This window comes from Sceloporus occidentalis, unplaced genomic scaffold, assembly GCF_023333645.1.
Source record: "Sceloporus occidentalis isolate IW3139 unplaced genomic scaffold, rSceOcc1.0.p SCAF_80, whole genome shotgun sequence".
NCBI classification, from domain to species: Eukaryota; Metazoa; Chordata; class Lepidosauria; order Squamata; family Phrynosomatidae; genus Sceloporus; species Sceloporus occidentalis.
The window spans coordinates 670,047-697,128 of record NW_028317060.1 but is presented as its reverse complement, the minus strand read 5'-3'; the positions used below and the strand labels follow the sequence as shown (position 1 = coordinate 697,128).

General features: G+C 40.7%; 1 protein-coding gene across 1 annotated transcript; it reads left to right on the top strand.

Moving 5' to 3' along the window:
* The first annotated feature begins 1,678 nt into the window (after positions 1 to 1,678).
* Positions 1,679 to 15,404, top strand: LOC149285329 (MOB kinase activator 3B-like). Its single transcript, XM_089495475.1, has 2 exons — positions 1,679 to 2,096; positions 15,178 to 15,404. The coding sequence occupies exons 1-2, from the start codon at positions 1,679 to 1,681 to the stop codon at positions 15,402 to 15,404; spliced, it is 645 nt and encodes a 214-aa protein (XP_089351601.1).
* The last annotated feature ends 11,678 nt before the right edge of the window (positions 15,405 to 27,082 follow it).

Sequence of the window (27,082 nt, the reverse complement as noted above, 5' to 3'; positions counted from 1 at the left end):
TACACATACACTGCCCTTACACCCCTTTCTCCCCAACTCTTACCTTTGTCGTCCTTCATCCTCCATCCTGTCGCGGGAGCGCGAGGTCTGTTATTTCAGACCTCTGCTTTAGTGCTCCCTAATCACTATGGGCTGGCTATTGATGCAGAGCGCGGGGGTATGACTCCATATCCTTTTGCCGGCACAGTGATTAGAAAGTATGGAAGCCGAGGTCTGAAGTGACAGACCTCATGCTCCCTAATGTTGGGCCAGTTAGAGGGGGATTGGTATCTCCCCAACCAGTGCTGCAGGCTGCAGTTGCTGATCGCGTGGCTGTGCGCCATCTAACAGCTGCGCCTGAGGCGAATGCCTCTCTCGCCTCACCCTTCCTACGACCCTAGAGCAAGGTCTTGTTACCATTGGGGTGCCTCAGGGATCTGTACTTGGACCCATTCTCTTTAATATTTTTATTAGCGATGTTGCAGAAGGCCTTGATGGAAAGGTATGTCTTTTTGCTGACTACGACAAACGTTTGCAACAGGGTTGATGTTCCTGGAGGGAGAAGCCAAATGGCAAATGATTTAGGTAAACTGGAAAAATGGTTAGAGCTGTGGCAACTGGCACTTAATATGTATAAATGCAAAGTAATACATCTAGGACATAAAAACCCAAGGACAGAGTATAGAATATTTGATACTGTCCTAATCTTAACATGCGAGGAAAGGGATTTAGGGGTAATTATTTCTGAGGATTTAAAGGTAGGCAGACAATGCAGTAGAGCAGCAGGTAATGCTAGCAGAATGCTTTGTTGTATAGCGAGAGGTATTAGCAGTAGAAAGAGGGAAGTGCTCATGCCGTTGTACAGATCACTGGTGAGACCTCACTTGGAGTATTGTGTACAGCACCGGAGATCGTATCTCCAGAAGGATATAGATATGTTGGAGAAAGTTAAGAAGAGTGCTACTAAAATGGTTCAGGATAAAACTTACCAGGACAGGTTAAAGGATCTTAACCTATATAGCCTGGAAGAAAGACGTGACAGGGGGGATATGATAGAAACATTTAAATAGTTCAAGGGAATCAACACAATAAAGGAAGAGAGTTTATTTAAAAGCAGAAATAGTACCACAACAAGAGGGCATAGTCTTAAGCTAGAGGGGCAAAGGTTTAAAGGTAACATCAGGAAATATTACTTTATGGAAAGGGTAGTGGATGCATGAAATGGTAGATGTTAATACAGTGAAGACATTTAAGCAAGCATGGGATAGGCATAAGGCTAAGCTAGACATAGGATAAGGTACTAAGGAAAGTATTCAGAGGTTGGACAGACTGGATGGGCCGAATGGTTCTTATCTGCTGTCACATGTTTCTATGTTTAAAGTAATTCATTGTGTTAAAAAAGTAGTAGCATCCATTGTGAGGCTAGCATGCTAGTAAAAAGCCTAATACCTGCTAATATGTATGTATTACAAATAGTATATATGTGTGTATGTGTGTGTGTGTGTGTGAAAATAATTAATTTGTGTGAATTTTTAAATAAAAAATGTGGGCTTCTTGTTTCTTGTACAGGATTATGAAGACTCCCTCATAGTAGGTGATATATTCCTTGCTTGTAAACACAGAAACAAAGCAAGACACAACACAACAAACTAAAGGAAATAATTGAGCTACATCAGGTAGACTTTTTTAGGACATAGTCATGTCAATTGGACTAAAGCAAGTGTTCAACAAAGACAAGACTTTCAGGCCTAAACGGAAATTTGACCCGGGCACTCAGAGGTTTGAACTGCATAAAAGAGCTCAAGCATCTTTGACCTCAGGAGTTGACCTGAAAGCTGCTGTTCAATTGCCCCATGGAGAGGATCTCAATGACTGGGTTGCTGTTCACGTTGTGGACTTTTTCAACAGAATTAACCTCATTTATGGAACCATCTGTGACTTCTGCACGGAAAGGACTTGCCCAGTTATGTCCGGAGGCCCTAAATATGAGTACAGGTGGCAAGATGATCTGAAATACAAAAAGCCTACTGCCTTACCAGCACCTAATTATATGAATCTTCTTATGGACTGGATTGAGGTGCAAATCAACAACGAAGATATATTCCCTACAAGTGTGGGTAAGTCTTGTTTTTCAGCTTTGTAGAGAATGTCTAGTTTATGGTCCGGTTAACATTCTAATTATGGAGAAAGAATAATGGGATGAAGATTTCATTCTGCTTAAATGCTAATGCAACTATTTAGGAAAACACATTTTCATTGCTTCTTATTGTCCTACATATAATTAAGATACAATATGATAATGACAGTTTATATTTATATGACCATTAATGACTATGGTTTTTAACATGTACTAAGGTTAGCAACAATGGTTTACAACTGGAAATCAGGTATGCTGGATTGTCAAAAGGGCCTCTCATGTACCGCGTATTCAACATAGAATGGGAGTTAGTTATATTTAAGATTAGCCACTGTTGGGTCTATTCTCCAAAGGGACAGTTGACAGGAGAGTTGTGTGTCAGCCTCTAGACCTGGATCTCACTGTGTGCTTGAACTCTCTTGGGAACCCCCCTCCCCTTTCCCTGCCATAATTTAAATGATGGGCACATCAGCAAGTATATGCATAAAAGTGTTATATTGGTGTCAGTGTTACAGCAAATGTATGAAAAGCAGGGCTGGATTAGGGAAGAAAAGCTGTCCTGGGACACTTGCATAGGCCACCATTGGACATCAAAGCATTGAATGTGATGCTTGAGCTTCAGCACCACATGAACTATATGGGAAGCAGGATGGCAAGAATGCTGTCACATAAAAGGGTGCTTTCTACCAAAATATGTTAAATATTTAGCTAATGTTATATTTATTTGTTTTTTTTTTCTTTAATTTTTTTCAATGCTTTAATGCAAAATTTTAATTATAGGGATAACTATCATAAATAATTTTCACTCTCAACATAACATTTAAAAGTTTGGAATAGTTGGCAGGTTAGGTAATTGTGTTTGTTGATTGTGTCAAATGTAAGGACAGCAATTACCAGCTAGATTTGATATTTGGAATACAATTTTCTCCAAAAAAGCATTACATAAAATTAAGCACACCTTTTTTGTCAAATGTTTATAAAGAATTTATAAGAATTTTTATTGAAGAGAGACCGATCACAATATATAGATGTCTCTTGGATCTTCCAGACACAGGTGAGCAGGGATAGAGCATACACAACAAAAGTCAAAGTCCACCATGAGTAAACAGACTTAAAACTTTAAAATTGTGTAAACTGAGGGAATATCATTGGCAAGCGTGTGATTACTCAAACCTTATTTAAGTATTACTTCTCTCTTACATTTTTATCTGTACATAACAAATAGAAAAAACAGCAACAGGAAAACAATTACTGCATATGAATTATAGCAGGTTACAGCGTAGTTCCGGAAGCAACAATAGAAGTATTGAAAGGCTCGTGATACCAAAAATGCAGTCCGCCTTCCAACTGAGAACCCAGGATAAGGTAGAACTAGAAACTCCAAACATTGAAGATGCAGAAAATGCTGTGCCATAATACACCTGAATTGAATGGTATCAATCAGAAAGTATAATGGGCGGACCTTGTGTAATTGATGTAAAGCAGTACCAAGATGAGTACCGAAATGTTGTTTGTATTTAAATTTTTAAAGCATTGTCTTGACTATTAATAAAACCCTGGCCTCCAGCCAGTCCATCTGCAACAGGTACAATAGGTTTCTCTTCAATAGCAACAGGGTAGGAGGTGTCGGATGCACCGACTGGTGTAAAATTGTTTTGTGGACTGCCGCCACAAAAATGTGCAGCTGTTTTCTATTACCCCTATACGTATCGGCTATGATGCCCAGAATAGTCAATTGTGGGGTTAGGGATATGTTAGAAAGGCCCAGGGATTTATAATATTCGTTAGCCGTTTTTCAAAAGGAGGAAATGGAGGGGCATTACCAAAGACAGTGATACAAGTCTGCCCCTGGGGACGCCAACTTGCTGCAACGGTCATCCGATTTAAACCCCATCTTGTAGAATCTTGCAGGAGACTGAAAAGCATGGTGGGCAATTTTAAGACGCATATCAGAATACATGGAGGTTGGCAGCGCTCGACAAGCGGCACTTACTGCATCATAGACATCAGCGATCTCCAGGTTAGGCATATGTTGAATTCATTTCTTAACCCAACCCGTTAGGACAGGTAAGTATTTGTCTTCCCTAAACAACTTATATAAAATCGCAGTGGAATAACCTGCCCCATCTGTGGTTCGGATTTAAAGGTCTAGGGGGTTTTCCCAGTCCTGAGTCGTAAACCCCTAAACTTATGAGGCAGCATAACTACCTGCAAATAAGTAAACTGTTGCACATGTAGGCCAGGGAAAGGCCCCCGGAAGTTTGCCAAAGTCACCAAAAATGTGGCGGATTTATTCCATAGCACATCAATAGTGTGTAAATGGGACTTGCTCCAGTGCTTCAACACCTGGACAGCCCTACCACCCTGAAAGCCTAGGCTATCAGTCTAGGGTTGAAACACGTCGGTATAAACATTGGATTGTTTTATTCAATCTATCGCATAGCCGGTCAGCTCTGCAATAGTATAATCCCTGGGAGATTAAGTCCGAAATAGGTCAGCGCCTGCTGCTCCCAAATGTTGCAAAGGATTCTGAACAAATAAAAGTAATCCACAAATGCCACCACTCTGATGGTTCGCCCACCAATCTCAAAACCTGGAAACCTGACACTTTTTTTTTGTTTAAATTGACTTTTAACTTGTGCAAGCTGTCAGCCTGTAAATATTTGTGAACCAATCCTGCTACAGGACCTAAGGGAAAACCCTGTGGGAAAATTAAGGTCAGCTGTCTTTTTTCGTACAAGAAAGGTTTTTAAAATTGGAACGTGGTAAAATGATTAGTGCCGCATACTTGTGCCATGCTCCCTTTATTTAGTTAACATCTGTCAACATAATAGAAGATCTGATGACTGTCTGCTGGTAATGTGTGTGTAATCAGGAGGCAGAAGGTGGATTTTTACTGGTTAAGCTAGATTGTGTTACTAGAGGTGAATCCTTTTGAGCAGATTTTCACATGGCCATCAAGCAGTAAAATGGCAGTTCTTTTGTTAATTGTCCTGCTCTCCAAAGTGACTAATTTGTTGACTTGGGCATTTTATGATTTGTATTTATCCATTCTTGTACTTTCTTATATAAGAAACAATTTAAAACACATCACTTGTTAATCATAAACAAGCATTACTAATATTATTTGCAGTATTGATGTATGTAGGGAGTTGGTCTAAATTGCATTTCCAAAATGCCCAAAGATGGACACTTTTGTTTTTATGCGGTATGGCAAGAGTCATTTGAGGAAGGGGAGGGCTGGGAGCATTTGGCCTGTGGGGCAAGTCCAGCCAAGTGGCATGCCATAAAGCAGCCCAAGGCATATCTGTATGCTCGATGTGTACCGTCCAGCCCTGTCCAAAAGGGTATTAAGTTACTCCAGTAGTAACATGTTGAATTGCAAGAAGAGCAAGCTTCAGCCAGTGGCCCAGAATGGTTAAATCAGAGCAGCCCGGGGGGTTGCTCCCTGCTTCCCTCTCATAATGTCATCATATGCACTTTAATATGCACCTTTAAAGGAGTGGTATGAAAACAGAACCACAGAGGGGGGTACCATGGTGTAGTTCTGGAGCTGCAACTTCTCCTAAAAGCAAGTACTTTATTCTTTTCTTTTATACTGGTAAATAATGCACAAGTAGGTACTTACAAAGTACTTTAATATGCTTTACTCATTTGTGGGATTTATTGTGCACCAGGCTGACTGTCCCTTTTAAAGCTGATGAATTTAGCTTTTCACCTACCTACAGTCATTTGTTTAGTTGATAGCTTTATCTGAAAACAAATATTCTTTGAGAGTTGAAGGTTACAAGGAAACCTTCACATGACATCAAAAGCACTTCAGAGATTTTCACCATCTTGCAAAGTCAGTCAATACGTACCAATTTTACTTTGGAGCCCTAGACCTTTTAAATTGTCCGTACTCAACAGTTTTGTGGTCATTTTGTGTGGTACTGCACAAATATATGTTCTTTGTACTTCTTATTAATATCCATTAATAACTACCATTTTACGAAGCTGGAGATACTGGCAGTTTTCATGAAATGCAGCTTTTTGCTTATTTATTTGTATATAAAATATATATATATCTTTAACAGTGTTATAATGTATTTCATGTCCCTTAATGGTCTTTTCATGCTGACCAAATGTTTTTACATCTGTATTTAAGCAGGTATTTCTGCTTTTCCATGTGTGTCAGTCATTAGGCCCTTCCTGCAACATTTGGCAAGCCAGGACTGTAGCTTGCAGGCAATTAGCATATCACATGTTATGTAGTTTCAGTAAGTTAATTTAGTTTAGTGTCATTTTAAAATATAGGTAATATACTTTAACATTAGAAATAACCCTTTGACTCATAAATGCCTCCGAGTGATCAGGTGTGAAATTCTCCAAAAACCCAAAAAAGCATTACTGACCTGTGCTAACAAGCAGGTGAATACCTGACAGATAAACATAGTCAAAAATGCTGTGGCGTCTAAAAGATCTGGCGATACTTTTATAGAGACTTAAGAAGCCCCTTACTGGAATAAACATTATATGCAAAATTCAGTAAATCTCCTAATAAGTCTGAAGCATATATATATTAATACCTGGGAACTTTCCAGGATGGGCTACCCCATAGCTCTCCCTCTTTTAGTGATGGGAGGGGAACAGACATGGAGCAGGGAGAAGTAGGTGGAGAGAGTCAGATTAGAGGTGAAGAAGTGCATGTGCCTGGGAAAAAGACGAAACTGACACAGAGACCCAGGGAAGCAGCAGCCATCTTATATCTTTACAACAGGTTTAACATCACATAACAGCTTTCAGGCAATCCATATTAATTTACCCTGTCCCTTCATATTGTTTTATACACAACTTACACCCAATGACTACTGAACATGACCCCACTTTGCTCTCTGTTTCTGTTCATCTGGATCTCAAAACCCATAGTGCAGAACCTTACGAAGTGTGCAGAGAAGCAAATTGCAACCACATGCTCCAGTTATTGAGTATTTTTAGATTCCAAAATGTTGTTTTCTTGGAGATTAGAAGCGCCAGAAGAAACACTAACAGTAACCAAGGGATTGGCTCTGCCTTCTCATGAAAATCTGCCTGCTACCATGTATTTTTCCTTTGGTTGCTGCCTTGCTCCATTGTAGATTGTGATTTTTGTTAAGCTTTTATAGAACATGATGTAGCACATTTTAGCGTTCTACAAAACATAATATTCAGGTAGTTTTTTCAAAATAAAATAAACTTACGTGGACACATCTCATGCATGTCATGCACAGAAACACATTTTGGTTGCTTACACATGTTTGCATATTGATTCAGAAATGTGTTCAATTTTACATTTGATGACAGCTTCACTTTTAATAAATTTACGTCTGCAAAAAAAAGAGCCAATTAGGAAATGTGATTACTTTTTCAAGTAGTACTATGTAAAGATCTTTCTGGAAAACATGATTCAGTGTTATCCTATTAAGTTAGATAAGAGGAAATGTCATATGGCATAAGTGAGTGATTCTTTTCAGTATGGTCAGGAAAGGTTATGTGTGTTTCGTTTTGGAAACTGCATTGCCTTGCTCTGGGCCCTATTCTGTTCTTATCTTAATGTACTATGTTTTGCATCTTAAAGTTATCTATGCAAAATTTCTGTAACTAAATGAAATAGTTATTAAAATACCATATTTCATTTTTCTTAAGGGCATGTCCACAGACAAACTACCTATTATGCAAATAGTCATCTAAGAAATTATTTCTGTAGCTCTGAATAATGACACATGGCCCTGGAAGTTTAGAATGAACACACTGTATTTGTAGAACATGTCCCTGGCATTGCAGCTGTTACATGCCATAGGTATAGTGATAGCACATAGATAATTATTTTCACATTTCTTATTTTTCACACTTTCATATATATGCATCAAATTTAATGGTAAATTAAATAGCAGTCCCAGGGGTGAATTGTGGATAACTAGGAGGCCCTAGCGCTTTAGGGCCATGTGATATAAATCCAGCCGTCGGAACGATACGCACATTGCTGGAGTATCTAGTATACTAGAGTGGCAGTGGCAGTATGCGGCTTTGCTGACATTTGATCCTACCCACTCTCAGACCTCAAATCATACTTTGGTAGTGTTAGTTCAAGATATATATATATATATAAGTCCAAAGTGCACAATTGCACACCAACCTTAATTACTCTGCCCGGTGCCTGGTAACTGAAGCAGTAATGCATATAGATTCCAAAAATAGTTACCGGCACTCCTGGGACTTGGTTTCAATAAATCTCTCAAAACTCTGTGTTACAAGTCAACGTTTCAGTCTTTTATTTTCAGACTTTCATCAGGACATTAAACACTGACCTAATGTGTATACCATTGGCCTGGGGACAATCGCTCCCTGGGCTGGTACAAAATACTTGGACTAACCCACTCCTGAAAGCTAGAGCTCAGTGTGGGAAAGGCTTGTGATGGAGGGAGTATTTATTTTTGTTTTAGAGTGAGTGTGTATGTTTGTGTGTGTGTGTGTGTGTGTGTGTGTTATAGTGAGTGTGTGTATAAACTTAGATTTACTTGCCCCCCAGGTCAGAAGTTGTCAGCCCTCCCCATGTGTATATTACATTAAGAGTTATCTTTAGTTCCTGTTCTCATGGTCTCATGTTTACTTCTCTTCATTATCTTATACCTATGATATTGTTACTGGTTCTTGTTGATTGGTTTTGTAAGGATGGTTTATGAAGGCAGGAAACCTCAACACGTTGGCTTTCATGAGGCAAACTATAAAAATAAAAGAACTGCAGTGATTGGCAAGGAGAACAAAAAACAACAACAACAATAAATAGTTTTACTAAATTATTATTTTTTATGCTAAAAGCTACGATTGGAACATACACTGCAACAACGTAGTTCTTTCCTATACTGAGAGAAAATAATAATAGACCCTTTTCTGCATAGTAATTGTGATGTATTTTCTTTCAAGGGTTAATAATGCTTCCGAAAAGCACTTCCTGAAGTGTCCTCAGGAGGCCTATTTGTCTACATCTGTCAGAAGCCAGAAGCTCCAAGCTATGCTTTGTAGTTTTGTGTGCCCTGTGACCACAGAATTTCTCATAAGAACCACAAATGTTTTTTTCCAGAAAAGAAAAATTAGATAGTCGGCATGAATCTTTGGACATGCAAGTTCTTGTAATTTTTGATTGTGGCAAAAAAGTATAAAAAGAAGTCTAGGAAACGTGCTTTAAGGTATTTACTATAATAAAGTCATTAAGAAAGTTATAACTCTAACGAGATGAGATTTTTTAAAATAAATTTAGCTTATGGTTTTCATTAGATATTTGCATTGGTATTAATGTTATATTGGTTCTGTACCACTTTACGACAAACCACTACTATGCTGGTTAGAGGATATGGAAAACTGTGCATGGGGTTGGGGTAAGGATTTAACCCCTTCTTTACTAAGGGTATATTGTTCCTTTAAAACTTGAAGCTTTAAGGACACAAATTATACATCGTTTTCAAGGACAGATAGGGCTTTCTTTTTATATGAACAGTCCAACAAACTTATGTCCCAAACCAGATAAAAACAAAAGCTAAATATTTTGTATGAAAATCCGTGACCCTTCTTACCAGAAATAAGAGTTCACATGTAACACATATACATAACAATGCACATATGGCAGGGTAGGCATACACAAGATATGGTTAATTGCCATAAATATACTAAAGGAACTCAGGGTTTGAGCAAATACACATTTCCACAATAATGCCACCGGTGCACCTATTTCTGTGGACTACAACTCATCACCTTGATTATCAGTTTGACTGAGGGTGTTGGACGTTTTAATCCACAAATGCTTTCATTTCTCATTATTTTATTTTTTTTAAAATGTAAATACGTATGTTTCGTTGAATTTAAAGCATTATTTTTTTTATGGTTATCTATTTCCGAAGAGGGTGATTTTGACAGGTGTCTGGGAGATGGAATGTGCGATTGCTGTATGTTAGCAGGGGCTAGTGATGCGATTCCATGTACCAGGATGGATTTTAAAATCACAATGTACAATAACATTATAAAAGGCTTAAAACCTTTAGGCTTTACCTTTTAAACCTTTTTACTATGCCTTTTGCCCTTGGGACCTTTGTAGACCTCAGGGATCTTTCTTGTAACTACATTACTGAGTCCCCTTTAGATGGTGACACTGCAGAAGGAAAAGGGCTGAACATCTGCTAGAGGATTTGTATGCCATTAGTGTAACAACCTTGGAAATACTGAAAGCCAGCATCAAACAGCCTTGTTTATGGTATCCCCTCCAAGGTATCATGTACATCATTGCTCACAGAAGACCAGCTTTTGAGACATACTTGGTAAGTCTTTACTTGCATATGGTCCAGGGGCACAGTTAAGCATAGAAGGAATTTGACAGACCACATCAGAAAGTATATATATGTATATTTGGGTTGTGTACATAGGTGAGGTTTATATAGTATTTGTGCTAGGGATGTATGTTTGTGTGAGTTACATGTATTTTGTGTGTATGCGTGAGTGTTGGTATCCCATTTACCCGAGACATTTGCTGTAGGCGGTTTATTTTGCGGGTCATGGCATGCCTGTAACCGTCATCAAAACAAACATGCAAGCTGCTTCTCATTCCTTCATCACACATAATGACACATGCATTGCATTATGTGGTTTAAATAGCCATGTTAATACATGCTTAACTGGAGTGATAAGCCTTTATTTCTCTGTCTGAGCAGACACAGTACCTTTTTTCACACGTTTGATTGTTAGTGACATTATTTTCTAAAGTGCTTTTTTCCCATTGAATATATTGTTTACAATTGTACATTTTTCTGTTATTTTTTTCTTTGCACGAACCGTCTGATTTTGTGTATAAAGAATGCATAAAACGTAATTATCTATATACACTCACTGGCCACTTAATTAGGTACACCTTGCTAGTACTGGGTTGGATCCCCTTTGGCCTTCAGAACTGCCTTCGTTACTTTCTATAAGGTACAAGAAACAATTCTCAGAGATTTTAGTCCATATGGACACAATGGCACCACGCAGTTGCTGCAGATTTGTCGGCTGCACATCCATGATGCAAATCTCTCGTTCCACCGCATACCAAAGGTGCTCTGTTGGATTGAGATCTGGTGACTGTGGAGGCCATTGGAGTACAGTGAACTCATTGTCATGTTCAAGAAACCAGTTTGAGATGATATGAGCTTTGTGACACAGTGCATTATCCTGCTGGAAGTATGCATCTGAAGATAAGTACACAGTGGTCATAAAGGGATGGACATGGTCAGCAACAGTATTCAGGTAGGCTGTCGCATTTAAATTAAGCTCAATTGGAACTGAGGGGCCCAAAGTGTGCCAGGAAAATGTCCCCCACACCATTGCACCATCACCACCAGCCTGAACTGTTGATACAAGGCAGGATGGATCGATGCTTTCATATTGTTTACACCAAATTCTGACCCTGCCACCTGAACGTTGCAGCTGGAATCGAGACTCAGTCCAGGCAACGTTCTTCCAGTCTTCCGTTGTCCAATTATGGTGAGCCTGTGCAAACTGTAGCCTCAGTTTCCTCTTCTTAGCTGACGGGAGTGGCACCTGGTGTGGTCTTCCGCTGCTGTAGCCCATGCTCGGTTTGACTTTCAGCAAGTTGTCTTCACTACATCTACATGCCTAAATGCAACAGAGTTGCTGCTCTGTGATTGACTGATTAGCTATTTTTGTTAACCAGCAATTGAACAGGGTACCTGTTTCAGTGGTGTAGTAGAAAAGTGTGAATAGTTAAATGTTTATTTAAGCCGGGTCAGCTCAGCCGGCAGACAGCTGCTGTGCAGACCGGTCACTGATCGCTGGCAAGGAGCCAGAGCATCTTCATATCAAACACATGGCTTTTTCTTGTAAAAAGCAAGTGTCTACATCTTCATGGGTACCATCTGAAAAGTCAGCATCCCCCATTTAATCTTGTGTGGTTTGAGTGTTCTTTACATTTTTTGCATTTGTTTATTGTTTATTTCAAGAATGTCAAGAAAATCAAATCTCATCTGTTGGTTGAATGCTGGCATTAGTCTGTATCTATAAAGTGAGCTAGAATTTACATTTAGGACTTGAAGACCATAAGGCTACCAAAGTTAATTTGTGATCTTGCAGGCAGACATAGCGGGACACTGCCTTCCTTGAGCTGGGAACTAGACATCTGGGCTATACTACTTGCCCTAAGCTGGCATCTTTTATGCTTCCTATAACCTCCTAAACTAGTTGAGGTAATGTAAGAATTTGGAGACTGGCAGGCTGACCCCTTTTCCCCTCTCAGATGGTAACCTAACTCAGATAAGCTTCCTGGGAGCAGGAAATATTAGAGAAGGTTTCTAAAGTCTCCCACATACTAAAGGGGGTTTTTGCAGGTCTGGGTCCAGGAGTGTTCTTGTTTCAACTCATCCATTTTACTATGTATTATTAAGGGCTAATATCTGCTGGGATACTCCTGCAAGAGGAGCTTGGAAGCCTTGTGGACTGCATGATTAAAGTGTGTATTATAATAGGTCAGTTCAGTCTTTCTTGCAGGGGTTAAGAAGAAAGGTAAAAATTTGTCATTTTTGGTATGACTATGGGTGCACTAGTCTACTAAATAATCCCATGTAACTGTGAATGGCTGATAGAATAGCTGCGATAGAAGGCTGTGATAAATAACATGGACCCTGGATTTAGTGCCATTTAATCAATATGTATGATGCTAGTCATGTGAATATGCAAATGCCACCCACAGAACCCCTTCTGGATTATTCATTAAGTACTTGATAGTGTGTGATGTGTTTTGCACACCAAGCAGTGTCAGAAATGTGGAAGCATCCTGGCCTACACACAGTATGTACATTCCAGCTCCAAACTGCTGTTCCATGGGTATTTTATGTATCGCACATTCTTTTTGTTCTCGTCAGCCTTGTGGGAATCCAGGCCTACGGGTCATATTTATCTCCATTTACAAAACAATAGCCGAGTCTATTATGTCTGAAAATATATTAATTTGTGTTGACAATTGTCACATTAGGCACATTTAAAGAAAATCCAATTATATTCTCCAATTCAATCTGTTACATGAAAATATTTAATACAAGGTACCGGAAGAAGTTTAAGTTAGGGAATATCTATACATAGCCGGAAAAACTTTATTTATCCCAGAGTAATCAAAGGGACCGTTTAATGTCCCAGGCAGTCTCACTTGCAGGTCATTTGGGTGTGTTAAATCCTCTCCCTTGCTGTAGTTTCACAAAATCTCTGTATAGTTAAAAGTGCTGTTTAACTTTTAGACCACACGTTAGACTCTTTGGTAAAGCAACTAAACCTTAGCAGATCCATATTTTTGTTTGTTAGCTTTTACATTTAAAAACAGCTACCTTTGTATTTGTTTCAAGTACATTGAATTGTCTGTTAATATTTCAACAGTATATCTGTATCATGGGGTAAATTCATGAAATAATCATGGTAGGTAGACAAATGTCAGAGAGATGCGGGTACACTTGCTTTGAAACCAGAAGATTTCAATTTATCTTAATGCACTACCAAGATGGGTCCCCACATCATGCTCCTGTATTGAGTACAGTGACTTCATTTTATAGAATTTTCTGGTTCCCAGCTTGTGAAAATTACCAGGTAGCAAACTGGCCAATACCTATTAGGAGTGGGGTCTACTTAGAATGTGGTATTTAGACCACCATTGTGTTTTATTATTTGAGAAGCAAGCTGAATAAATCAGACTATTTAGAGATAGCCTGGTGTTGTGGTAAACACGCAAATACAACATTTATTGAAATGATTCATAATTTGCAGAGTAATGATCAGTAGGCATTGCATCATGTACACATTATCGGTTTGCATTCCTTGTAGGCCTAAGAACCTGCTCATAGTGAATAATCTCAGATTAACCTGGTTTTTTATTTTTCCAGTCACAAGCAATGTATCTTTCTTTTAAACAATGGCTGGAGTGGCAAATGGTTTCCTGAAGCTTCGTATAATTGTAAAGTTTCTTTACAATCCTACCTGATAGATAGAAGTAAAGATTCTCTAGATATTACTGGCTGCTCTCTTATGAGGGTATTTTATGTAGGCCGTGTAATAAGATACGTAAAGTGGTGTAGTGAATTATGGCCTAGGGCGGCAGCCCCTCTGCGTAACCGGGGCAGAATGTTGTCTAATCAAGCTCCCCAGTGCGCTACTGCTCAATTGGCTGTTTGAGGAGATCTCACTTGTTACTGGACCATGTATGCTATAAAGGACTATGCCTGTGACTTTAACATACCATGCACTGGGATATGGCACCTTATTCCAGTACTCAGCATAGAGGACAGCGACTGTGGAAGTGTGTGGTGGTGGGGTTGGGTGGCTGCGGACCATGGTAATGCCCAGCCAAACTGTATCGCTGGGCAAGGGGGAAGTTGACTCTTGGGCTGGTGCAAATCTACAATGTCAACATTTTGTAGGCCACTGACAGAATACTTTTGTTTCCCTTAGAATTTTTGGATGTAACCATCTAGAGGCACAAGTAGCATTTTTACTGGATCCATTCTGTGCTCTTTTTTTGACAGATACTTTCTGGAGAATGCATGCCAGACAGGGCCACATAGTCCACAGGGTGTGTTGTGTCACCAAACGTATATCAGGCACCACATTGACGTTCTATTTAGCCAATATCGTTGCCCCTACTGGACGGTTGCTTTCCTTCTAGTGTTCCATAGAGTAATTGTGCTATTTGTGTAGCGACCATGGACACATCTCTGACCAGCACTACAGGTGTCATTTGCAAGTCTTTGTGTCTTCACTGTTGGAGGCGATAGAACAGGCCTTTTTAATTCTTATGATTAGGAGGCAGGAGAATCAGCCATCATCTCTTATGTATTCCACAGAAACTGGAGGTAGGCCATATCCAGCCTGTAGGTTGCCAGTTGGATACCAGCGCTCTTGCGTGTATTTATGTTTTACCTACATATATATTTATATATTTTTTTATAAATGAACATTAATAGAACACACTAATAGGGGTTAATAAAAAGACAAACTAACGTGTCTTCTGATTGGTCTTCTAGGGGTCCCTTTTCCTAAAAACTTTCTTCAGATCTGCAAGAAGATCCTGTGTCGGCTATTCCGGGTCTTTGTGCATGTCTACATCCATCACTTTGACCGTATCATCATCATGGGAGCAGAAGCACACGTGAATACATGCTACAAGCACTTTTACTACTTTGTAACAGAACTGAACCTCATAGACCGCAAGGAGCTCGAACCTCTGGTAAGTAGAGAGAGTACTAGCTAGAAGCTACATGCACTGCGAAGTGAGCAGTGAGAAGGAAAGATGCAGAGTACAGAGTCATAAGCAGTACTTACAAGCACTGTGGTTCACAGCGACATGGTCTTTTAACCAATGACATACCAGGTATGTCGTGAGTCCTGCAGATAACCTTTTTATGATGTACATCGATGGTCACATATGGCCTTAAGCAGAATATTTTACTAAAGCTTTAAATATGCAGAGTATTATTCCACAGCTCATATATTTATAGTATAGCACCTAATCAGACCCTGGTTAACCCCTTAATGACAAAGCCCGTACATGTACAGGCTCAAAATGCATTGTTTTCAATGGGTTTTGGGACCGCCCATTGTCCTTAAGGGGTTAAACTTCACAATCACTGTTTGTACACAGTCTATTAGCAGTCCATATGTATCTTAATCCCATAGACAGAGGAATCAGCCATCATTTATTATGTAATTCAGCAAAAACTCTTAATAAAACAAGCTCTAGAAGCCTGTAGGGTGCCTATTGGACTCTAATGCTTGTGTGTAAAGGATATTTATGTTTGTTGTGTAAATCTTGCTATAAATGCACATCAGTAGAATACACTGATAGGCGATTAATATAGTGTTTTCAAATCTAAACATTTCCTGCTATTCCTTATCCTAATAAAAGCTATAAGGCAAGCACTAATATAGACTGTATGGTGCATGTAAAAAAAATGTACTCACGTCTAAATTCATTTGCCAGTTACATATGATTCCAGCTCATACATAGTTTTTTTTTGTTTTTAAGAAGTATTTTATTGGTTGTTTTTTTTAGAAGTACAGAAGATGGATTCCAAGCAAACATAAACAGCAAGCCTTTCAAAAGCAGCAGGCATATCAGGACAGATTTAAAGTATACATACAGATCAAGGAACCATACATAAACATTTGACAGGGCTAAAAATAGAAGGTGGTCCTGGCTTGAACCGCAAGTATGCTAAGGTCAAAAGGCACACATAATACCGCCGCACAGTCCCGGGTCCATGTAAGTTATCAGTAGTTCAACAGTTCGCAAAGTCCTGCGGAACTCATAATGGGACCCAACTTTAGCAGTGGAAAACATCAGTGAAAAGAGAAGGGGGAAAAAAAGGGTAAACGATAGGAATAGGGATGCCACCAGGCCACAGCTGCCAGAACGGGATAGACTCGCAACTGATTAGTTGGCCGATTAATTTTTCAATTAATTGGATAAAAAAATGCTTATTTTTTTAAATTTAAAATAATGTAATAAACTTACAATTTACACTTTCATCTCTTTATCGCAATGGCATTTCTCTATTCACCTTCTTATTTTACTGACATAATAATAAGAGCTACAAGACCCCAAACAGTGTTTCTCAAACTAGGTTTTAATACAAAGTTATTAGTAAATATCAATTCATATATTAACTATTTTTCATATTTAAAAAAAAACTATGAGAAAAAAACCTTGTTTATATTTTCTTTTATTTACCAAACTGCCCCCAGTTATGCACATCTGACCCCCAGCTTCCCACTCTGCCCCCAGATATGCCTTATACCTCCTATATGCCAGAGATTCCACTGTGCCCCTGATATGCCTTATACTCCTTATATGCCAGTGATATGCAACTGAGCCCCCCTGATATACCTTTTACCCCCAGATATCTCTTATGCACCCCCATTTATGCCTTATACCTCCCTATATGCCACTGTGTACCCTGATATGCCACTCCGCCCCCCATAAATGCCCTGCACCACCCTGAAATTCATTATACTCCCTGATTCACCACTCTGCCTCCCCCAGATTTGCCACTCTGAAATTCATTATACCCCCCATACACCACTCTACCTTCCCCTATACACCACTCTAACACCCCCAGATATGCCACTCTGCCTCCCTGAAATGCACTGGGATATGGCACCTTATTCCAGTACTCAGCATAGAGGACAGCGACGGTGGAGGTGTGTGGTGGTGGGGTTGGGTGGCTGCGGACCAGGGTAATGCCCAGCCAAACTATCGCTGGGCAAGGGGGAAGTTGACTCTTGGGCTGGTGCAAATCTACGTCAACATTTTGTAGGTCACTGACAGAATACTTTTGTTTCCCTTGGAATTTTTGTATGTAACCATCTAGAGGCACAAGTAGCATTTTTACTGGATCCATTCTGTGCTCTTTTTTTGACAGATACTTTCTGGAGAATTCATGCCAGACAGTACCACATAGTCCACAGGGTGTGTTGTGTCACCAAACATATATCAGGCACCACATTGACGTTCTATTTAGCCAATATCGTTGCCCCTACTGGACGGTTGCTTGCCTTCTAGTGCTCCATAGAGTAATTGTGCTATTTGTGTAGTGACCATGGACACATCTCTGACCAGCACTACAGGTGTCATTTGCAAGTCTTTGTGTCTTCACTGTTGGAGGCGATAGTACAGGCCCTTTTAATTCTTATGATTAGGAGGCGCGAGAATCAGCCATCATCTCTTATGTATTCCACAGAAACTGGAGGTAGGCCATATCCAGCCTGTAGGTTGCCAGTTGGACACCAGCGCTCTTGCGTGTATTTATGTTTTACCTACATATATATTTATATATATTTTTTTATAAATGAACATTATACACCACTCTAACTCCCCCACATATGCCACTCTGCCTCCCTGAAATTCATTACACCCCATACGCCACTCTGCTACCCTGAAATTCATTATACCCCCCATACACCACTATAACTCACCCATACACCACTCTGCCTCCTCCCCCTCCGCCTCTCGCCCCCCTCCCATACACCACTCTGCCTCTCTCCCCCCTCCCATACACCACTCTGCCTCCTGTCAGCAACAGAAGTTCACAAGACACCAGGGAGTCGGGTAGCGTGGCAGAGTGGTGTATGGGAGGGGGGAGGAGGCAGAGTGTTGTATGGGAGGGTGGCTCCCATACACCCCTCTGCCTCCTCCCCCACCCATACACCATAATAAATGGGTAAAGTGGTAATTACAGGTTAGAAAATCTTAATACCGTATTGGCTCGAATATAGGCCGTACTTTTCCCCTCCACTTTAAGTCTTTAAAGTGGGGGTGCAGCCTATATTCGGGGTCTAGCGCCCGACACCCGGGACATGCAGTCCCGGGCGCCGGGCAGGCAGTGGGGTTAGGATACAGATCCCCCGCAGCGGTGCAGGGGACCTGCATCCTACTCTCTGATATGCTCAGACAGCCTCCCCTGCCAGCACTTTCCACGGGGGGGGGGGGGGTGCCGGCACGGGAGGTTGTCATCTTGCGGACGGTCACCGGCTGCGGAGGTTGTTTACCCGCATCGCCGCAGCCGGTGACCGTCCGCACGATACGTTTTACCTCTGCCCCCAAGACTTAGCAGAGCAGACTCCCGGGTGTCTTGCGGGGCCGGCGGGGGACATCTACGCAATACGCGTATACAACACTCAGCGGATGTGCCGGCACCGGAAGTTGTATACGCGTATTGCGTAGATGTCCCCCGCCGGCCCCGCAAGACACGTGGGAATCTGCTCTGGTAAGTCGGGGGGGGGGGGGGCAGAGTGGCAGCATATCTCGGGGGGGGGAGGAGGACAGTGGCAGCATATCTCGGGGGGGAGGAGGAGGACAGTGGCAGCATATCTCGGGGGGGGAGGAGGAGGACAGTGGCAGCATATCTCGGGGGGGAGGAGGAGGACAGTGGCAGCATATCTCGGGGGGGGGAGACAGAGTGGCAGCATGTTTTTTTGGTGCTTTTTTAAAGAAAAAAACTTTTTCTTTAAAAAAGAACCAAACTTTTAGGGTGCGGCCTATATCCGAGCCAATACGGTATATTAAGAGCATTAAAGGTTGATGGAAGGAAGCAATATCCAGTAATCAATATTGAAGGATAATTAAGCAGCTAGTCTTGAAGGGCAAAAAAAAAACTGTTCCATTGGGGGAAACCTATAATTACAAAAGTTAAACTAAAGAAAGACAGCGCTAAAACATAAATATTTAAATCATTTTATTATGTATATTTAAAAAAATAACAAATATACATAAAATATATGAATATAAAAACTACAGAAAAAAACTAAATAATAAAGTGGCAATCTCCACTGCACCTCGAGTATATAAGAAAAAACTCACTGTTTAAGAGAGTTAAGCCTGGCTATTTATCTCACCCACCTCACACCAAGAATTACCAATACCTTCTAAACATTTTAAGGATGTCTTTGAGAAAAAGGGGGCTGAAAGACTCCCTCCTTCTTGTTCTTATGATTGTCCCATAGAACTGTATCCAGGAGCTGCCATTCCATTTGGCCATATATATCCGTTTGGCTCAACCTGAACTCACAGCACTAAAAGAATACATCAACGACAGTCTCGCTAAGGGATTTATACCACCCTTGACTTCCCCAGTAGGAGCAGGAATCTTTTTTTGTCCATAAAAAGGATGGTGGACTACCACCCTGTGTTGACTGTCGGAAACAATATCACAGTGAAGCCAAGGTCTTCACTAAAACTTACGGGGGCATACAATCTAGTGGGAATCCGCAAAGGGAATGAGTGGAAAACAGCATTTAGATGTCATTATGGCAACTTTGAATATCTGATGATGCCGTTCGGATTTGTTGGTTTTGCTAATTACCACCGAAAGTTCATCAGAGACTTCTCCAAACACGTACAGCCTATCACTGCTCTCACATCAAAGAATGCCGAGTTCATCTGGACTGATGCTGCACAGAGGGCTTTCGACTACCTTAAGAATAAATTTGTCTCACCACCCATTCTCCAGATTCCCAACCCTCAGAACCGTTACACCTTGGAGGTGGATGCCTCCAACACTGCTGTAGGTGCTGTGTTGTCTCAAAGACAAGAATCAGATGAACAGCTGCACCCAGTTGCCTACTTTTCTCGAACTCTCACCCCATCCGAAAGGAATTGTGTGGTGGCGAACGGGAGTTATTGGCAATCAAACTGGCCCTGGTGGAATGGCAACATCTTGAAGGTGCACTATACCCTGTCACTGTATTCTCAGACCATAAGAACTTAGAGTACCTTTGTTCAGCCAAACGTCTACAACCCCGGTTGGGAAGGTGTGCCTTATTTTTTACCATTTTTCAATTACATATATCTTATCGCCCCGGGTCTCGCAACACAAAGGCAGATTCACTCTCCCGCATGTACGATGTCCCCACTATAATCCCTTCAGAACAAGACACCGTTTTTTCGCCAACACATTTTATTGTTGTGACCCGCACTATTTGGGAAACGATTCACCATTATTCTGCACGTATCACTCCTCCTGACATTCCAGGTTTGCAGCATAGTCAAGGTCTTTACTATCGTAATGACCCCATCTACATTCCTGCGGAGGTTCTCCTACAGATTCTGCATGCCTTCCATGACACGCCTACCGCGGGACATGGAGGAATCACGCAGACCCAAGACTTGATTCAACGGATCGTTCTGGTGGCCCACACTTTAAAAAGATGTTAAAGAGTTTGTTTCTTCCTGTTCTACATGTGCTCGTGCAAAGAAATACCTAGACGACCTACTGGTCTGACATATCAATGGACTTCATTACTGATCTACCATCCTCAAACCACCTGACTACTTTACTGGTAGTAGTTGACAGATTTACTAAGATGGCACACTTCATTCCATATGGACATCTCCCTTCAGCCTCAGAAACAGCCACTCTGTTCATTAAAGATGTTTTTCGTTTACATGAATTACCTGATAATATTGTCTCTGACCGTGGTTCTCAGTTTACCTCACGTTTCTGGAAGGCTTTTTGGGAGCAACTTCATGTCCAGCGTTTCCTGTCTTCAGCCTTTCACCCTCAAAGCAACGGTCAAACTGAACGCACTAATCAAACATCAAACTTACCTATCCCACGAAGAAACTAGGTCCTAGATACGTTGGACCATTCCCTATCTTACGTCTTGCATCCTCCTCAGTGGTGGAATTGAATTTACCCGACTCCATGTCCGTCCATCCTGTTTTTCATGTTTCTTTAGTCAAACCTTGGAATGTCAACCCGTTTCGAGGTCGACATCCTAATCCACCTCCTCCTGTACTCGTCGATAATGCTACAGAATACGAGGGGGAGCAAATTCTAGATTCCCGATACCACTACAAGCAATTACAATATCTGATCCGCATGAAGGGGTACACACCGGACGAAGACTCCTGGGAACCTGCTAAAACTTTGCATGCTCCAGATCTTTTCTCATCATTTCATCAATGTCATTCAGAGCGACCAGGTCCCGTTAGAAGCCTCTCGTTGGGAGGGGGGTACACTGTCAGGGTCCGTGTACGTAGTGACTCACCCGAGTACCCACTATCCCCGGGTACCAGATCCCACCACCAGCCAGACTGCTTCTAAGTGCGCGTGCGCCCCCTACCAAATTTATCCATCTCCAGAGAGACACGGCAGAGAACACGCATGGTTGACGTCACGCCCAGGGACGGAACATCCTCCGAGCTGCGCTCAGTGCTCAATTATTGCGCCGAGCAGAGCTACTTACCTTAGCTCGTGTTTCCTGTTATCCTGAATTCTTGCGTACCGAACATGGCTACTAAACAGCTTTCTTGTATTCTTGTGTACCGAACCTGGCTGTTGATTTACAGACTTTGCTGTTTCTCTGAACCCAGCTTTGTGTACTGACCTACGCTCCATTTAGTGGATCTGTCCCTATTCTGCAATTTTGCTGTGTGTTTTCCTGCTGTAGCCACACGTGTTGTAATACTGTTCTTCTAAAATCATAAAAATATAGTTATAAAGTTGCATGGAACTTTAACAAACACTAAAGTGTAATAGGACATATACTCCTCCAGTGAAGACTTTTTTGGCGGCTAATTATTGTATCATTGCTAAACTTTTCTTAAGGCAACAGAAGTGACAGGTGATAGCTTAATCATTCATAAATCTGTGCGGCAAATAATTACTAATGAGACAGCTCCAGTCCCAGGTGTACAGCATTGCCTCTAGACATCAGTCTGCTAGTCCTTTGTATGATCTCACTCACTACTATTTGTGTATGATGTTTCTCCGAGGCTTCAACCCACCATCCTTCACCAAAGCAGCTTTATTTTACTTCGGCTACCACACCATCAATGACTACATTATGATTTCATACATGATTTAGAACCCATCAAACTAGGTGGCATACTTCTATGTCAATGTGCATTACAATATAAATGTTGATTTTTTTCAGATCACAATTTGCACCTTAGCACCAACTACAAATGGAAAAGTTATGTAACTGGCGTTATTTGTGCCAGTCAGAGGTGGACACATTGCATCTTTCATAAAGGCCTTCATGTAATATAGTTTGAATGCCATGTCATAAACATTATTTATCACTGTAAAAGATGATTTGTCACACTCAATTTTGTTTTAATTTTTCCGGAAAAACAAAACAAAAAATCTTTCCATCTCTAGTTTGAGGATTTTATTAATTAACCTATTAATAAGCAGGCAATTGCATGGAATTTAGAAATCCCACACAATCACACGTGGACTTGTTTGTTGTAGTTGGCATTCTACCATACTTAGGCTCAGCTGTAGTCACCTTAGGTAAGTGAAGGGCTATTATCACAGAGCTAAATAAGCGGAAGTTAGGTGTAATATACTGTGCAATTACTATAATAAAAAACCTTTAAAGTTTGTTTGTTAGTACAATTGGGGAACTATGGGATACATCCCTTAGTGACCAGAGGGCCATTATCTGAATGGCAGGGTAAAACTGCAGGGGTGTTGCTGTTTGTAGGGTGCACCGCTCTGTCCTCTCTTCTCAGGTACATAATTGACAAGATTAGATGATGGTTTCTGCTTAGGTTGCAGCTGTTGGTTAAGGAGTATGGAGATCATACACCATCATGACATTTTCAATATTGTTTGCTTATTTTCTAAGTACCCAGCTAATGTTACTTTTGTTTCGTCCCACCCTGCCATCGATATAATGAATATGTCATTGCTAACCACTACTTGCAGAAGGAGAAGAAAAAAAAAAACATAAGACAAAACCAACAACCTGTATTTAGTGCACAAACGCTAGTTAGTCACTTGGGTAATTGCAGTTTATGTTTCACATCTGGAGAGTTAATGACTAACCAGCTGTAAGTCTAGGGCAGGCGTGGCAGACAGGGTTTTTTGTGCACAGCTGGTTTCTTTTGAAAGTCATTGAGTTTAAAATAATGGACACTAAATGTTATTGGACATTCGAGTTATGGTGCTGTGAGCCGTTTCACAAAACAGCAGTGGGCCTTTTTTTTTCAGTAATTTGTTGTGTTAAAACAACTTGGAGAAAAAACAAATGAGGGACAGTCCCTGCCATAACGTTAAATCCCTTCTGGATATATTTAAGCCTTTGAGAGAAGCAGATGTCCGCATGAGTGGATTTTTGTAAAGATCCGTTGTGTTATTATTTTAGGAACTTGCCAAGGGAATATATCTTGGTAATGCCATAACACATACACAAGGGAACCTATTAATAATGAATTGGCTTGTGGTCGGGATAATGAATTTGCTTGTGGTCGGGATCAGAGGGTAAGTCACACAGACCAGGAAATAAAATAGAAATTGCAAAAAACAGAATTCATTTGCCACTATATTAGGGTGACCTGGATGTCTGTTACTCTTATGAACATATTCTTCTGTTTACCCTATACAAATAGGTTGGCATGATTTGGACTTGTAGATAAGTCTGCACAGGTAATTTCAATGTACAACTAAGTTATATTTTTTAGGTATGGTACACTGTTTCTATCCAGTTATATACTGGATAGTTATTAGTTATTTTTGTATTAGGGACACTTCAGTCTAGTTAAGTTACAAAAGTCAATTATATTTTGAATAAAGTACACACAAACCTGTTTAATATGCTTTCTTCTTTAGTGGGACTGTCAGGGGCAGTAAACTTTGTCTGCCCCTTAAACTGTCCCTTTAAGACCTACTGATGTTGAGGAATGCAGCAGATCTGCCTACAGGCCTGGAGGAAGTCATATGAGCAGTTCAATGATGCATATTTGGCTGAGTAGGAAGCTTGTTTATGGAAGACCTATGTAATGATGTCACACACCAAGAACTGACTACCCAGTTTTATTAACAAAACATAAAATTCATACAGGGTTGAGCACGACCACTGGCCTGCTATTTTGTGATGAGTTAAGATAGATAATGTTACATACCTGTACACGTGTATATTTTCACATTTATAGTACTAAAGTGTACTTAAAGAGGAAATGCCTTGTACAGTGCTTCTGAATATGATGTAAGTGATTAATTAGCAACAGCAGTACAATAGGTAAGTAGATGTGTCTTTCTCATAGAGCGTACAATCTAAATAACAGCACAGACTGTTTTTATATTACTATTTCACCTGCTGCAGGCTTCTAGAACCACTGTCCATGGACCTTTACTGGTTTTAATCTGCTTCACTTAGTGCAGCTGAAATTATAGCTGAACTATGCCTATGTTAAGCAGGGATACATAAAGTGACTAAACTGCTTTTAGGTCTCCTTGAATACCATATTTGCTTATATTAGAGATCGTTTTATAATCAGGCCTCAAATAGAGGTCTGACTATAAGACTAAGATTTAGATCCCCCGCAGTGCTGCAGGGGACCTGGATCCTCCTCTCTGGCAGCTGGTGGACATCCTCACGATGTGCGCAGACAACCTTCATTGCTGCTCGGCCCTTCCGTTGGCGCTACCCCCACTAGACACCGGGGAGTCTGGAGCGCAGAGTGGCATATTGGGGTATAAGGCATAGTGTAAAGCCTGGGGGCAAATGTGCATAACGGGGGGGGGGGCAGGCTGGCAAGTAAAAGGGAATAAGAACAAGAAATGCATTTTTCTCAATCATAGTTTTTATTAAATATGAAAAAAGTTTACATGTGAATAAGTATTTACTAGTAAAACTTTTTTCCTATAGGGTAGTCTTATATTCAGGCTTTTTCTTTTTTCCTAAATTAAATATTCAAATTTTGGGGGGTTGTCGAGCAAATATGGTACTATGAACAACACTGGTGTGCTTGGGCAGTGAATGATGTTACACCTTGCATGAGGCACACAACAATAAGGGATAGCCCAAAAGGTTGGGACCTGGTTCCTTTTTCTACTTCAAACAATCCAAGCAGTTAATTATTGTTTTATATAGCACTATCATATTCCACTTCAGTTTTTCTTACCAATCATTCTGCAAGTGAGCAAGCCATGTGAATTTGACACGCAAGGATTTATGTCCAAAGCAGTTATCCCAAATATTCCAGAAATAAAATGGAAACATTGGCCTGGAAACACAGAAACTTAACCTTTTAATCATGTATGACTAGAAACATTTCATCTTTGTCATTGTCTTTTTTCTAACTGCTAAATGAATATAGAATGGAGCCATGCTGGTAGATGTTATGTGTTGTGCAACCCAGGCACTTAGCTCTGTGTTAAGTGCTTATCACTGCAGTCATAATTCATTGCATGGTTGAAGGAGCCAGAGATGAAAGAAATCTCTACAACCCCACAGTCAGCTGCAGAAGTTGTAGCTTTATATCAGTTAGTTTAATGGGAAATAAAAAGCTGCACACAGCAGGGTGGGAAGTGAGTTTTTCAGAGCTACTGAAATCTTCTAACTATGGGGCTTCTCTGGGGATACCCATGTACTGGCAAACCTTTTTGAGTGTCCTGATGGAGAAGGATGAAGTCATGTACATAATATCTCAGTGCAAAACAGTGTAGTGTACAGAAAATGTGTCAAATGGTGTAAAACATCTGGTTGAGTAGGATATGGATTCAAATTGTTTAAAAAGCTTCAGGTCATTGCTTGGGTAATTGAATGATACTGAAAACTAATTACAGTACAGTGTTGAAAGTTTATGGCTGTCTGGGTTATAAAATAAAGTTACTGCAATTAAATATCATTTTTTATTTTTTATTACCAAGAACCGTTATTTTGCAAATGTTGTAAAGTCTGAAAAGTATTCTTGTCACTAACGTTACTGCTGATCGGGCCATTCCATTGTGATTACACCTTTACTCAAACTGTCCGTTTTCATAAATAGCCAGTACATTTGTGCCCTTCTTAATGAATTTTGTTAAAGATTACACTGTAGCTACAGAACGGACTGCTGTCTTTAATATTCAGTAAGCGTCCTTAGTTGCCCATAATATCTGGGATTCTAAAACAACTAAATACGAACAGTTACATGTTTAATGTTATACAAATTAAACAGGAGCCAATAATACAGCCATAGGTTTTAATTTGTATTTTCTTAAAAACAAAGTACCGTATTTGCTCTGAAAAATACCCCTCATCTTCTAATCGGGGTCGTCTTCTAATCAGACCTCAAATAGATGCAGGGGACCTGGATCCTCCTGTCTCCCCCCCCCCTTTAACACCCCCCCACACACACCGGTGCTTCCTGCTGTATTGCCGGGGCAGCGGGTTGACGTCTACGCGATCCGGGTAGACAACGTCCGCTGCAGCCGGAAGGAGGTGTGGCCAGCAGCGGGGGTTGTCTGCGTCCGTCGCGCATACCTTCCCCGGCTGTCAGAGATCAGAGTTCCCCGCACCAGTGCGGGGAACTCTGATCTCTGACAGCCGGGGAAGGTATGCGCGACGGACGCAGACAAACCCCCGCTGCCAACTCCACCTCCTTCCGGCTGCAGCGGAAGGAGACGTCAACCCGCTGCCCCGGCAATACAGCAGGAA

Excerpts from the sequence above, each read along its gene's own strand:
- LOC149285329 (XM_089495475.1), top strand. The coding sequence starts at position 1,679 with ATGTCAATTGGACTAAAGCAAGTGTTCAACAAAGACAAGACTTTCAGG. Across the intron at positions 2,097-15,177 it reads TATATTCCCTACAAGTGTGG|GGGTCCCTTTTCCTAAAAAC; the intron begins GTAAGTCTTGTT and ends TTGGTCTTCTAG.